Here is a 15,037-nt window from a genome sequence, read left to right as displayed (position 1 = left end):
AAACCTGACATGCACAATACAACATTCTTGTTAATTTTCATGAATGTATTTGAACGAGGATCATTTTTACAATGTAGTTTTGTGTTTGCAAAACCTTTCTAAAACACCAAAGAATATTTTACATTTTCAGTGCATTCATTCATTCATTTATTTTCCTTCGGCTTAGTCCCTTATTTATCAGGGGTTGCCACAGCGGAATGAACCACCAACTATTCCGGCACATGTTTTACACAGCGGATGCTTTTCCAGTTGCAACCCAGTACTGGGAAACACCCATACACTCGCACATTCACACACACTCATAAACCAAAGCCAATCGTGTTTACTCAATTCCCCTGTACCGCATATCTTTGGGCTGTGGAGAAAACCGGAGCACGTGGAGGAAACCCACACGAACACGGGGAGAACATGCAAACTACACACAGAATTGCCAACTGGCCCAGCTGGGACTCGAACCAGCAACCTTCTTGCTATCAGGTGACAGTGCTAACCACTGAGCCACTGTGTTGACCCATTTTCAGTACTTTAAAATCTTAAATTTTAAAAACCGTTCACTTTTTTTTTCTACTGCATAACATCAAGACTATTATTTTGCATAAGCAAGCATCGCTCAAATCTTGCAGTCATATAAAAGCATAGAATTATCTGATGTAGTTTGTTTACATTTGATCTCACTGCACTTGTTCACCTTTATTTCAAACATACTGTTATTGATGTTTTGGTGAATGCTGAATAGGCTTCGAGGTTAATAACGCTTTGTCTCTGGCTGTGAGTGATACGGCTCTGATCCCGCTTTCCAGTGCTTTGTTTGTCCTGGGACGGAGGGTCTGAAGGGTGGCGAGGATGTAGAAAGGGGGCAGGGAAAGAGAGTCGACTCATAAATATGCATGAAAAAAGTCTGTGTCTGTGAAACGAATGTCCCATGAGACTCGTACGAGCCAACACACACGCATACTCTTCCCTGTGATGGCGATTCAGTAGCAGAGAGACTGTGTGTGTGTTTGATCTTAAATTCAAAACCAGCCATTCTCTGTGGATAGGGAGGGAATGATGGGATGCAAGGAGTAGGTGTTGTTATATGTGCTTCATTAAAGAGCTCCTCATATGGTATTTTAAAGTGCTCTAATGTTGTGTTGGATTCCCATACAACAGATTTAAATGCATCTAAAGTAAAAAAATTATAGTAATTTTCTCAGAATATTTAGTGAATATAAGAATTAATTTGCAATGTTTTTGATTTTGTCATGTGATGGACGCTGACAACAGAGTTGCTGATCCACATGCAGGTTTTTTAACAGGATGGTCAGGCAGGCAACGGTCAACAGGATCAAACAGATGTATATAGGTAATCCAGAGTCTTTTCCAGAGATAGTTTGCGGCCAGAAGGGTATCCACTGCGTAAAAATGTGCTGGATAAGTTGGCGGTTCATTACACTGTGGCGACCCTGGATTAAAAAAGGGACTAAGCCCAAAAGAAAATGAATGAATAAATTAATCCAGAGTCATAGGCTGTTTCTCAATACCAAATATGCAAAATTTGGACTTGCGTCCTTGGAAGTTCAGACTTGCCAAGTTCAGACTTGGAAGAACAAACTCCCGAGGACGCGAGGACACAAGTCGGGTACTTCTTCAAATGGAACAACAGTGTACTTTATAACGTCCCTTACCTCACCATGGATTCATCAGTTTCACTGTACATTAACAATAAAATTATTAAATTTGTATTATATTAATATTATAAATCTACATTTTTGATTTAAGAAAGTGTACACATATATTCATAAAAATGTTAATTAAAATGAGTTATTATACACTGAAACATGTCTTTGATTATCAGATTTATTGAACTACAATGGTAATTTTACACACGATAGGAAATATTCTGTCAAGCTATTTACTGTAGTAATCAAGGACAAACAGCGTACAACACCGTAACATAATTAAAGACAATTATAAAAAGTAACAAAATAACACTGCCAAAATAATACACCTGAGAACAAATAAAAGATTTACAAGACCAAAAACTGTCCGATTGTAACGACTGGGGGAGTGACACTCACAACAGAAGGTAGGATCCAAATGCAGGTTTATTCAGCGTCAGGCAAGCAATGGTCAAATCAGGTACAATCGGGTATATTAAGGGAAATCCAAAATCGTACTCGTAAATCAGGCAACAGGTCACAAGGCAGGCGGCTAAACAGGAGAACAGGGAATACTGGGCTAAGGTCTAACACGGAGAAAACAAGTGAGGGAAACACGTTGTAATGTCACAGTAAAGCAAACAAGACTCTGCAAACTGGAAACGTGAATGTGTGGCTTAAGTATGGTGTGATATCAGTCTGTGACAAGGTTCAGCTGGTGATTGCAATCAGGATAGATGAATGAACAGGCATGCGTGTTTGGGAGCAGTGCATGTGTGAAAATGTAGTCCTGGGAAATGCGGAAATGTAGTTTTGAGTTCGTGTGAGAACCAGCGATCTCTGAAAAGCAATCGCTGGTTGTGTGACACCGATAGATATTCACAAGATGAATTAAATATCATGTTTTAACTACAATGGAGAGATGAGATCCAGCGGTACGTCCGAGATGGCCTGGCCGAAGTGAAACTGCTCTTGTGGGGGAGCTGATGACGGAGCTCCCGCTGGCAGGCTGGGAGTCGGAGTCCGCATAAGTTGAGCCACATCGTTAAAAAAGCGCTATCTTTGTGAATAAACTGCCGATTCGAGTTTAAAACAACTACATTCTCGCCTGAAAAACTCTTAAAACTTTATTTTGTGACACAGTAAAGGAGTATTTTTAAAACCGTGCGGGTTTCCTTCTCCGCCATTAGCGCTTGCTGGTTACGCTGCAATGCATTCTGGGATACCTGAGCTTCACAAGTTCGCACAAGTCACCTCTCGATGCATCCTTGGCCAAAGGCCAGAGCAAGTACACGTCCGGGAATTTCATGTATACTTGGAAAGATGTGAACTTTGAATTGGAACAGTACTTTGGCGGCGGTTGATGACGTTTCACGAGGACACAAGAACGCCAGTACAGAAAAGAACGCATATTGAGAAACAGCCATAGTCATTAAACAGGCGAATGGTCAGTACGGGCAGCAAGAAACGTAAACAAACAAACAAACAAGACGAGAGTCAAAACGCGGCAAAGCCAGTTCCAGTTTTATGCAGCAGATGCATATCCAGCTGCAACCCAGTACTGGGACTTTTATTGTTACTGAAAATAAACATGTGATTAAATAAATTATATCACTGTTTGGTTGGTCTGTTTATATTGGTTAACTGTTTACATGTACTTGATATACTTTATGTAAAAGAAAAATAAACTATAAGGACATATAAGAAAAACTAATAAAGGTCCCATAAAAATAAAATAAAAAAGTAGTTTTTTTTATATCATAATGTTAGTTTCAGTCTGTTAGTTTTAAGATATCCATAAGCAAGTGTGCTCCAAAACAGTGACACAATTTGTGATTAGAAAATATAAACCTGATATCAACATGTCAAGCTTGTAGTTTGTCACTTCCACCTAAAGGGATTAACAATTTTAATCACGTCACCTCATACTTCAGTTTCTCATCAAATCTTGACTAATCAAATGCTTTGTAGTATCTGACATGCCCCGCCCCTTCACGACACTTCTCATTGGCTTTTTTATTTGATGCACCTGAGCTCATCCACTCTCACTGGCAGAGCTGTGATAAACAAAACACGATTGGCTGTTTCTTTTAAAGGGGAGGAGCTACTCTATGCCCACCCCCTCTTAGTTTTCATTAGAGATTACCTCAAACATCGAATAAAAAAAATCTAATTTAAAAGCACTTCACAGGACCTTAATGTGTGGCAAATACAAGAGAAACAGTGAAATTGCTCATATATATAAAAGTGACTCTCAAAATGAACAAGATAAATGGAAACCAAATGCAGATCAATAACAGTAAAAGCTTTGTGTATTTCATTATGGACTGAAGTCTTTCTCCAGGGGAATGAAAAACGCTCGTTCATGCAATACTTTTCAATACTGAATTGATAATCATATTTTGTGGCCGCCTGAGGTGCTGATGCTTTTAAAACAGAGGACATTTGAAGTTACACGTTCTGCTGTGCAAATACTGAAGGAAGCAGAACGTAAACAGTCTAAACCTTTCCGAGTTTTTGCTCTGATTGGAATTAGATTTTGTTTGTATATGCCATTTTAAAATGATTTATTCCTGTGACGCAGAGCTGAACTTCCAGAATTTGTAGATTATTCCAGTCTGTGTGGCACGGTGGCTCAGTGGTTAGCACTGTCTTCCCCTTGTGTTGGCGTGAGTTTCCTCCGGGTGCTCCGGTTTCCCCCACAGTCCAAAGAAATGTGGTATAGTTGAATTTAATAAACAAAATTAGTCATAGTGTATGAGTGTGTGCGAATACAAGAGAGTATGGGTGTTTCCCAGTACTGGTTTGCGGTGGCGAAGATAAATTAATGAAAAGACCTCAGTGTTAAGACATCAAATCTTCCATATTTCACACATATCTGAAATGTCACTTTTTAAATTTTACACTGGTAAGGTTACAAAATATTAAGTGTCACCCTGGAGTGAGTTTAATCGAAATCACATTTGGTGGACTATGCTCCCGAAGGCCCCTTATTGTGGTCTTTTATGGTATTAAGAGTCAAAACAGCACCTTTCAATACTGGAACAAATCATGACTACATTTGTTTTTCTTTCTATGCAGTGGCCCATACACAGGAGTCTCACCACCAGACGGAGAAGCCTTTGATTCGCTGTGCTAAATGTGGAGAGTTGTGCAAAGGAGAGGTGTTACGAGTGCAGGCCAAACACTTCCACATCAAGTGCTTCACATGCAAAGGTAAGGGAATCAATGTCACTATTGCGCATTTTCCTGACTACCGCTAGTGTTATGATCAGGCGCGCCGCTAGCAATTTTGGGCCCTATGAAAAAAGCAATGAGTAAGAGATCCCTAACATGAAAGTAAAAAGCGGGGTTAATTGACAAAGCTAAAGATTTATGATTCAATGACTCCTTATATTATTATTATTATTATTATTATTATTATTATTATTATTATTATTATTATTATTATTATTATTATTTATTTTAATGTATGTATTGTTGTTGTTGTTATTATTATTATTATTATTATTATTATTATTATTTAATATTATTATTCATTTTTTATTTATTTATTTATTTATTATTGTTGCTATTATTATTTATTTTGAATTAATTAGTTAATTAATCATTGTTATTATTTTTATGTATTTATTATTATTATTATTATTATTACTTTTTAATGTATTCATTATGGTTTTTTAATATTTTTTTATTAAATAATTAATTAATTTAATATCATTATTATTTTAATTATTTTAATGTATTTATTATTATGATTATGATTATTTTATTATTATTATTATTGTTAATTTTTTAATGTATTTATTATTATTGTTGTTATTATTTATTTATTTTAGATTGAATAATTAATTAATTTATTATTATTATTTCTTTTATTATTATTATTATTTTAATTAATTTATTTATTTATTATTATTATTATTATTATTATTATTATTATTATTTCAATGTGTTTATTATTGTTGTTATATACATATATTATATTATTATATATTATTATATTATATATATATATTGTTATTATTAATGTATTTATTTATTATTATTATTATTATTATTCATTTTTAATGTATTTATTTATTTACTTATAATGAAATATGGAGTGGAAAATGAATACATTATTTTTGTGTGCAATGCATGCAGGACATGTTCATGACAGTTTTGAAAGTAAAACCCTCTCCGTCTGTATTGCTGCGGCTCTGGTCTGCTGAGTGATTCTCATAAATGTTTAGAAAGCCATGTGTGAGTCTGCCGTGACTCATCTCTCCTGGCACATTTCAGCATCACTGTGGAACAGAGGAGGGTGTTCAAGATGATCTAGCTTGACCTATTTAGCATATGTTCATCAGGATCTGTAAGCAAATAAACACCATCCGCTTGTGTTTATGGTTTGTGGTTTTAAATCTATAGTATTAAACACAGGTGAGGTTATCAGCAGCAGTGGGTCACTACTGAAATGACAGTGGTCAGTATTAATATTTAAGTACTTTCAGCAGTGAAATGCTCTAACTCATATAAACCCTTTATTACTGTATTATTTCATATTTATTTTTAAGGGGGCTCTGGAACGCTTGATTTTGATTGGCTGATGAGCATTCTAATCTGTACAGTTATTTTTCAGACAAACTATCCCGCTTGATTTTGTTTATTTCACAGCATGTAACAGTAAATAAGACTTTAAATTAAGTATTTCACATGAACTAAATTTGAGCACTCTTGCATTTATTAATCATAGCTCATAGTTCAACATTAGTTAATGCACTGTGAGTTAACAAACTAACAATTAACCGCTTTATTTTCAATAACTAACATAAAGGTGAATGAATACTGCAATAAATGTATTGTGCATTGTTTGTTCATGTTAGTAAAAATGTAATAAATAAATACCTAATACCCCATTTTTTTTACCTGTTAGAGAACATATATATATATTTTTAATTTATTGCTGCAATGATAATACGCATATTTCAGTCTGTATATATGTGTGTGCAAGATACATCATCATCAGTCATGTATCCTGAGGTCACTGGGTCTTTCGAGTCTTTCAACATCAGACACCCTCGCCCAGGTGACCCAGCTGAGGTTGATACTTGTGTCCTAGTAGCCATCACCCATGGATCAGCCCTTTTTATCCATAGCCATCTTGTGGCTTTCTCTGCAGCTCCACAAACTGATTTAATGGCCCTCTCTCTTGGTTGAAGACTTTACAGAGTGAACAAACTGCAAACCATCTACAGCCCACCTGTATTGGCTCACAGTGAGTCTTCCAGCCCCCTTCCCGGCACTTCTTTACTAAGAAGTCACTTTAACACTTTTCTTTGCCAGTCAGGGGCTGAGTGGAGGAGGCCTGACTTTGTCCTTTGCAGTTGGCAGGGTTCTTACGCAACTTTCACAAAGTCAGTCCTCCTTTTTGGGGCAAGATGGTATCAGAGATGATGGCATTGCATATAGAATATTTATTATTATGCTAAATGTTTTACAGTACATTTTTAGGCTATTCTATAATATTTTTAGGCATAACATTTTTGTGCACCTACAATTTTTTTTCTCCGAATATATATATATATATATATATATATATATATATATATATATATATACATATATATATATATATATATATATATATATATATATATATATATATATATATATATATATATACATATATATATATATATTTTTTTTTAAATTACATTTTACTAAAGAAATTCTGATTTTTATGAATAAATGAGTGATTTTGTGGTAAGTTTGAAGAATTTTAAGAGTTTCCTGACTACCCAAACCATCCAGGAAAGCTGTGGCAATTTTAAAAATAAATTGTGTGCTCCACAAAATTGTGAAACATTTGCTTGATTTTGTATTAAATTTAGTGATTGCAGAATCAGCAAATGCTGAAGGCTCTGTTTAAGGTGTGTATTTATATAAGGTTTCCACACGCTAAAAAGCGATTAGTTTGCTTTACTAAAAAATGTAAGTAAACCCATTGCTTTTAAAGCGAAATGTTGACTTTACTTAAAAAATGAGTAAACCCATTGCTTTTAAATTGATTAGTTGACTTTTACTTTAAAAAAAACGTGAGTAAACTTCAATTCAATTCAATTCAGCTTTATTTGCATAGCGCTTTTACAATGTAGATTGTGTCAAAGCAGCTTCACATAAAAGATCATAGTAAATTGAAACAGTGCAGTTCAGTTTTTTTAGTGTTTAAGTTCATTTTAGCTCAGTTCAGTGTGGTTTAATAATCACTACAATTACTACAAGAGTAATTCATCGATGCGCAGCTCTACCGATCCTAAACCATGCAAGCTTGAGGCGACAGCGGAGAGGGGAAAAAAACTTCACTAATTAGTGAAAGTGAAGAAAAAAAAACCTTGAGAGAAACCGGACTCAGTTGGGCATGATCATTTAAATTTCTTCGCTGGCCAAAGGTCTTGTGCAGAACTGCAGTCTCAGCGGCGGAGACTGGAAGCTGGGCCTGAGCGAAGACTCGTCCCTGGAGCGTCACAAGAATCAGACTCATGCTCTCCACTCCACCAGGACCACCACAGCAGCTGCTCAGGATATGGCCTGGTCCAGGATATGGAAACCTTGGGATCATCTTGTCGCTGGATTTGGATCGAATCAGTGACTCTGCATAGTCTGAGGGCCTCGGGATGAATATCCCCAGGTGGAAATGGAGAATAAAGAGAATAATTAGCGTAGCTGCTGTTCATAGTGTATATAAACTAGATGCAAACCTGTGTGGAAACCCGCTAAGTGATGCACTGAGTGTGTGCTTTACTAAACAGATAGGTCTTTAATGTAGTTTTGAATTGGGAGAGTGTGTCTGAACCTCGGACGTTATCAGGAAGGCTATTCCAGAGTTTAGGAGGCATAAACAAGAAGGCTTGACCTCCTTTACTTGACTTTGCTATTCTAGGTACTACAGAAGCCCTGAGTTTTGAGATCTTAAAGAACGAGTTGGATTGTAGCGCGACAGAAGGTTGGTTAGATAAACAGGAGCTAGATTATTTAAAGCTTATTTTAAAATCAATACGAAACTTAACAGGCAGCCAGTGTAAGGAGGATAAAATTGGGGTGATATGATCATATTTTCTAGACCTGGTCAGAACTCTGGCAGCTGCATTTTGTACTAATTGAAGTTTGTTAATAGAGGATGCTGGGCAGCCAGCAAACAGAGCATTACAGTAATCCAGCCTAGAGGTCATAATAGCATGGACTAGCTTTTTGCATCTGAGATGGATAGCATACTTTGTAACTTAGCGATATTTCTCAGATAAAAGAAGGCAGTTTTTGTGACATGGTATATATGATTTTCAAAAGTTAAATTGCTGTCTAATATGACACCCAGATCTTTTATAGTAGAGCTAACGCTAACTTTGTAACCCTCTAATTATAGATTGAGTTGCGAGATCTGCTGTGTACAGGATTTAGGCCCAATAAGTAATAATTCTGTTTTGTCTGAGTTTAGGAGAAGAAAATTGTTGGTCATCCAGTCTTTAACATCTTTAATACACTCAGTTAGCTTAGACATTTCAGACGTCTAATCAGGTTTAGTTGAAATATATAATTGAGTATCATCTGCGTAGCAGTGAAAGCTGATCGCATGTCTACTAATTATGTCTCTCAGAGATAGCATGTAAATTGCAAACAGCAAAGGGCCTGAGACTGCTCCCTGAGGCACCCCATACTTTACTGGGCTGACATGTGAAGGCTGTCTAATAATATTCACAAACTAATAACAGTCAGCTAAGTATGACTTAAACAATTGTAGAGCCTGTCCCTGGACACCTGTAGACTTTAAGCGATTTATGAGGATACTGTGGTCAATGATGTCAAATGCCGCTCTAAGATCAAGTGAAACTAAGAGTGAGATGCATCCTTGGTCAGCAGCTAGGAGTAGACTGGTTATATTTACTAATGCAGTTTCTGTACTTTGATGAGCCCTGAAACCTGACGGAAACACTTTAAAAGCATTGTTTGTCTGCAGAAAGGAGCATAATTGGGTAGAAACAACTTTTTTCTAGTATTTTAGACATAAATGGAAGATTGCTTTTAAAACCCATTGCTTTTAAATCGATTAGTTAACTTTACTTAAAAAACACAAGTAAACCCATTGCTTTAAATTTAAGTAAGTGAATAATGTGTATAATTATACAAATTAAATTAAGGCAACTTAACAATTTGAAGTTACAATGCATTTACTCACTTTATAAAGTCAACGTGTTGCTTTTAAGGCAATGGGTTTAATGTTTTAAAGTAAAGTAACTAACCATATTACAGTGCATAGTGACCTGATTGACAATGCCACTTCAGAGCCAATGTTTAGTATACCAACCAAACCCATCTGCACTAAACTAAGCAGTAAACTTACTGAGTATTTTTGTCAGTAGCTCTTGACTTGTGTGCAGCAGACCTGGATGAAGGTCCCACATTACAAAGTAAATCCTGTCATGCTTGAGCTGTGATCCTATTAACCCCGAGACTTTCTCTGTCCTGCTGAACCACTTCAGTCAGACAAGTAACAGAGCTAATCTGACTGACTCGCTCACATCTATTATGTACAGCACATGATGTCTTTTAGGGATTAATTAATGGAAGTAGCCTTGTGCTAAGTATATCTGACACTGCCAGCCAATGTTTGGACATCTTTATGCCTTATTATTCTTTGTTTCTGCTTTTAGAATGAACGTCATGAAAAGGTTAGCTTACCCAAAATTAATATTCTGGTATTAATTATTCACACTTGTCATTCCAATCCCCTTTAGAACACGAATTAAGATTATTTTGCATGAAATTCAAGAGCTTTCTGAACCTCAATAGACAGCACGGTTCCCAAAACATTCAAATTTTAGAAAAAGGCACCTAAAATATTGCCAAAAAATTCCATGTGACTTTAATGGTTCAACTGTAATCAACTGCAATCACCTTTTGTGCACCAAAAAAAAAAAAAAAAAAAAAAGTTAAAACAACTTTATTTGCATATGTCTTCTGACTATGACTATGTACAATATGACGCTTGCATGGTGTGTTGACTGCAAAGGCAATATTTTGTAATAAACATGCACTCTTGTCTGGGAGTCTTTTGGTGCATAAAAGTGTTCGTGTAGCTTCGTTTAATTACCATTGAACCATTGAATCTCATGGAGTTTTGACAATATTTCTGGTTCCTTTTCTGAAGTTTTAAAGTCTCAGAATTGTTGCTGTCTATGAAGGATGAGAGAGGATTTCATCTAAAATATCTTATTTTGTGTTTTAAAGATAAACTAAAGTGTCGGGTTTGAAACAACATGTTGGTGAGTAATTAAAAACTGAATTTTCATTTTTAGATAAACTAAAGCTTTGAAATGAACTATTATGACTAAAATGTAAAATGCATTTATTGGCAGCTATTCATAAAAATAAGGGAATAATATATATATGGATGGATGTTTGGATGGACTGACCGATAAACAAACCGATGGATGGGTGGGAAAGGATAGATGGAACGACTGATGGATGGATAGAGCGACTGAAAGATGGATAAATGAATGGACTGATGGACAAACCGATGGACTATTGGATGGATGGATGGATGGATGGATGGACAAACCATTGGATGGATGGAAAGATAGATGGATGGAAAGTCTGACCAATGGATGGATGGATGGATGGATGGGTGGGTTGAATAGTTGCACCGACCAATGAACAAACAGATGGATGGGCAGTGAAGGGATGGACGAATGGACGGATGGATGGAATGCACTGACCAATGAACAAAAAGATGGATAGGGGAGTGGATGGATGGATGGACCAAGTGATAAACAAACCCATGTATGTATGCATAGATAGATGGATGGATGGATGGACAGACCAATAGATGGGTGGATAAATGGACGGACCGATGCACAAACCAATGGATGGGGGTGGATGTATGGATGGATGGACGGATAGACGGATGGACAAACCAAAGAATGGATGGGTGGATGGATGTACAGACCAATAGATGGGTGGATGGATGGACCGGTGCACAAACCAAAAGACGGGGGGTGGATGTATGGATGGATGGACCGATGGAGAAACCAAAGGATGGATGGATGAATGGACAGAACAATAGATGGGTGGATGGATGGACAGACCGATGCACAAATCAAAAGACGGGGGTGAATGTATGGATGGATGGACCGATGGACAAACCAAAGGATGGATGGATGGATGGATGGATGGATGGATGGATGGCCGACAGACTAATAGATGGATGGATGGATGGATGGATGGATGGATGGATGGATGGATGGATTGATGGATGGATGGATGGATGGATGTACAGACCAATAGATGGGTGGATGGATGGATGGACCGATGCACAAACCAAAAGATGGGGGGTGGATGTATGGATGGATGGACCGATGGACAAACCAAAGGATGGATGGATGGATGAACAGAACAATAGATGGGTGGATGGATGGACAGACCGATGCGCAAACCAAAAGACTGGGGGTGAATGTATGGATGGATGGACCGATGGACAAACCAAAGGATGGATGGATGGATGGATGGATGGATGGATGGATGGATGGATGGATGGATGGATGGATGGATGGATGAATGGATGGATGGACCGACAGACTAATAGATGAATGGAAGGATGAATGGATGGATGGATGGATGAATGCATGGACCGACATACCAATAGATGAATGGATAAATGGATGGATGGATGGATGAATGGATGGATGGATCTATGCATGGACCGACAGACCAATTGATGAATGGATGGATGGATAGATGGATGAATGGATGGATAAATGGATGGATTGATGGATGGATGGATTGATGGATAGATAGATAGATGGATGGATGGATGGATAGATGGATGAATGGATGGATAAATGGATGGATGGATTGATGGATGGATGGATTGATGGATAGATAGATAGATGGATGGATGGATGGATAAATAAATAGAAAGATAAAATCTAATTCTAATTTAGTTTGCTTTAAATCTTATCTTAAATCTTATACAAAAGTGAAAACAATCTTAAACTAACATTCTAATCTTTAGGGAGAGGCTGCTCTGGCAATTTAAAATTTATTTTCAACCAGTCAAAGTGGCTAGTGGGAATTCCTGTCTAACCCACCACAGCGGAAATCTACCTGCATTTAGCGGGTTGACGGGTGTTTATGTCAAATCCTGATCTTGAATATTGAACATCTATAGCTCTTTATATACCATACCATACCTTACCGTACCATACCATACCTTTATATACCATATAACACGGCTGAGCTTATGACTTCTAAAGACATCCCAGTCAGAGACATTGGAGAGATGTAGAAAAATGATGACTCAGCATGCCTATTCTAGACTAGGACTTATAAATTATAAATATGCAACGTGATAATGAATATGTCATATGAAGCTCTTTTTTTGCTCAGCTCTGTATTGAACTGAACTGAGTTTGAGCAGGACCTGTTGTAAAGTGAGCAGATAAAGAGCGTAAGAGCTGATCATCTGCTTTGTGTTCACCATCCGCAGGGATTATGTCATTCTTACAGTAAGTCTGTGTAATAATAATCAGCTTATCTAGTCATCTAATCACTCTTGAACCGCACACAGACAATTAGATCATGCTATTCTGCATTTACAAGCTACTTCTTTTGTTTTTGTTTTACCAATGGATAATGTAAAACCCCAGATCAGAAAATGTTCGGACAGTATGGGAAATGCAAATAAAAAAGAAAGTTTTGTCTGGTCAACTTCATTTCATTTATAAATATAGATCCTTTCCTGTCATTCAGACCTGCAACACATATAAAAAGGTTGGGACAGGAGCAATTTTGGACTAGTGATAAGGTAAATTGGTTATAAATAATGATTTGATTTGAAACAGGCGATGTCAACAAGGGATTGTAACAATGGTTTGGTACAAAAGCAGCTTCCAAGAGAGGTCTAGTCCTTTAGGAGCAAAGATGAGCTATAGATCGCTAGTTTGTTGACAAATGTGTTAGAAAGTTATTGAAATGTTTAAAAACAATGTTCCACAAACAAAGATAGGAAGACATTTGGATTTGTCACCTTCAACAGTGGAATTTCAGTGCATAAAGGTCAAGGGCGCAAGCCGAACTACAGTGATCTTTGATCCCCCAGCTCACACTGCATCATGAATCATCATTCATCTTCAAGCAATATCACCACATGGGCTCAAGAATACTTTTGGAAAACCTTTGTATTGAGTACCTCAATACGTAGTTAGGTCCACAAATGCCAGTTAAAACTGTGTTACCTGTGTTAAAACTGTTAACCTATATTAACAGTGTGCAGAAGTGCCATTGACTTCTCTGGGCTCAGAGGCCTCTGGGGTGGAGCACGTGTGGTAACGTGTGCTGTGGTCAGATAAATTAGTTATTTATTATACGTGTTTAAAAAAAAGAAACATAAAAACCATGTCGAACAAATGAAATAATGCATTATATATATATATATATATATATATATATATATATATATATATATATATATATATATATATATATATATAAATTTTGAAATCATAGCTTTTTTGCTTTGAGTATAGGCTATTCAGTTCAAAAGAGCGGAGTTTCAGCTTTTATGAAGTTTGCTGTATAAAAATATAACATTTTAAAATTTATAATTATCGGCCTATATATATCGGCTATCGGCCTCCAAGTCTGAAGAATTATCGGTTATCGGTATCGGCCAAAAAATCCATATCGGTGCATCCCTAATATATATATATATATATATATATATATATATGTATATATACATACTGTATATATATTATTGGTTAAGTTATTGGCTTCTAAATCTAAATAGGTATTTGATGTCGGTATTGGTTAAAAATTCCATATCGGTGGATTGCTATGTAATACCTTCTTGAAATAAACTCACATAATGTCATATTTATGGAACTTTCTAATTGTGTATTTATATTTGGAGTTTTTATTTTGATCATTCTTATTAGCGTACTGTAGGAACACTTAGTTTACCACTAAAATAAAACGTCTTACAATGAATGAAGGTTTATTGGTGTGATACTGGAGTTAATGAATTCTTTTGTGTCTGCGTCTACAGATGAAAGTCAGTTTGTATATAGAAATGTCTGAAGGGATTTTATCACCAAGTCCATTACCTATTCATTTATTCTTCAGATCAAGCCATTTCATGCTGATTTCCTCATTTTCAAAGGAGGAGCAGACATATTGTTTATTCCCTTTAAATGTAATTTTCATTTCAAAGATCTTTTTATAATTTTTAAATTAACACGTTAAAATTAATTAAATTAAAACACAAGTTAAAATTAAATGTAACCTTATTGTAAGCTGATTGTCAGGGAAATAGTATTATAATAATTTCTAATGATATTGTTTGGCAGGGATGCTAATAA

The 15,037-nt window shown here is 36.2% G+C and overlaps 1 protein-coding gene across 51 annotated transcripts in view; it reads left to right on the top strand.

Moving 5' to 3' along the window:
* Positions 1–15,037, top strand: part of ablim1a (actin binding LIM protein 1a) — a 97,526-nt gene that overhangs the window by 32,508 nt on the left and 49,981 nt on the right. For all 51 annotated transcript variants that reach the window (XR_012388341.1, XR_012388333.1, XR_012388348.1 and 48 more), the window contains 1 exon segment: positions 4,722–4,856. Coding sequence is in view for 6 of the 51 variants with exons in the window: in XM_073919111.1 (XP_073775212.1) it covers positions 4,722–4,856 (135 nt within the window). In the remaining 45 variants the exon portion in view is untranslated.

The sequence above is a fragment of the Danio rerio genome, chromosome 13 (genome assembly GCF_049306965.1).
Source record: "Danio rerio strain Tuebingen ecotype United States chromosome 13, GRCz12tu, whole genome shotgun sequence".
Lineage (NCBI taxonomy): Eukaryota > Metazoa > Chordata > Actinopteri > Cypriniformes > Danionidae > Danio > Danio rerio.
The sequence above is the reverse complement of the archived record's forward strand: the minus strand, read 5'-3'. Positions and strand labels throughout refer to the sequence as shown.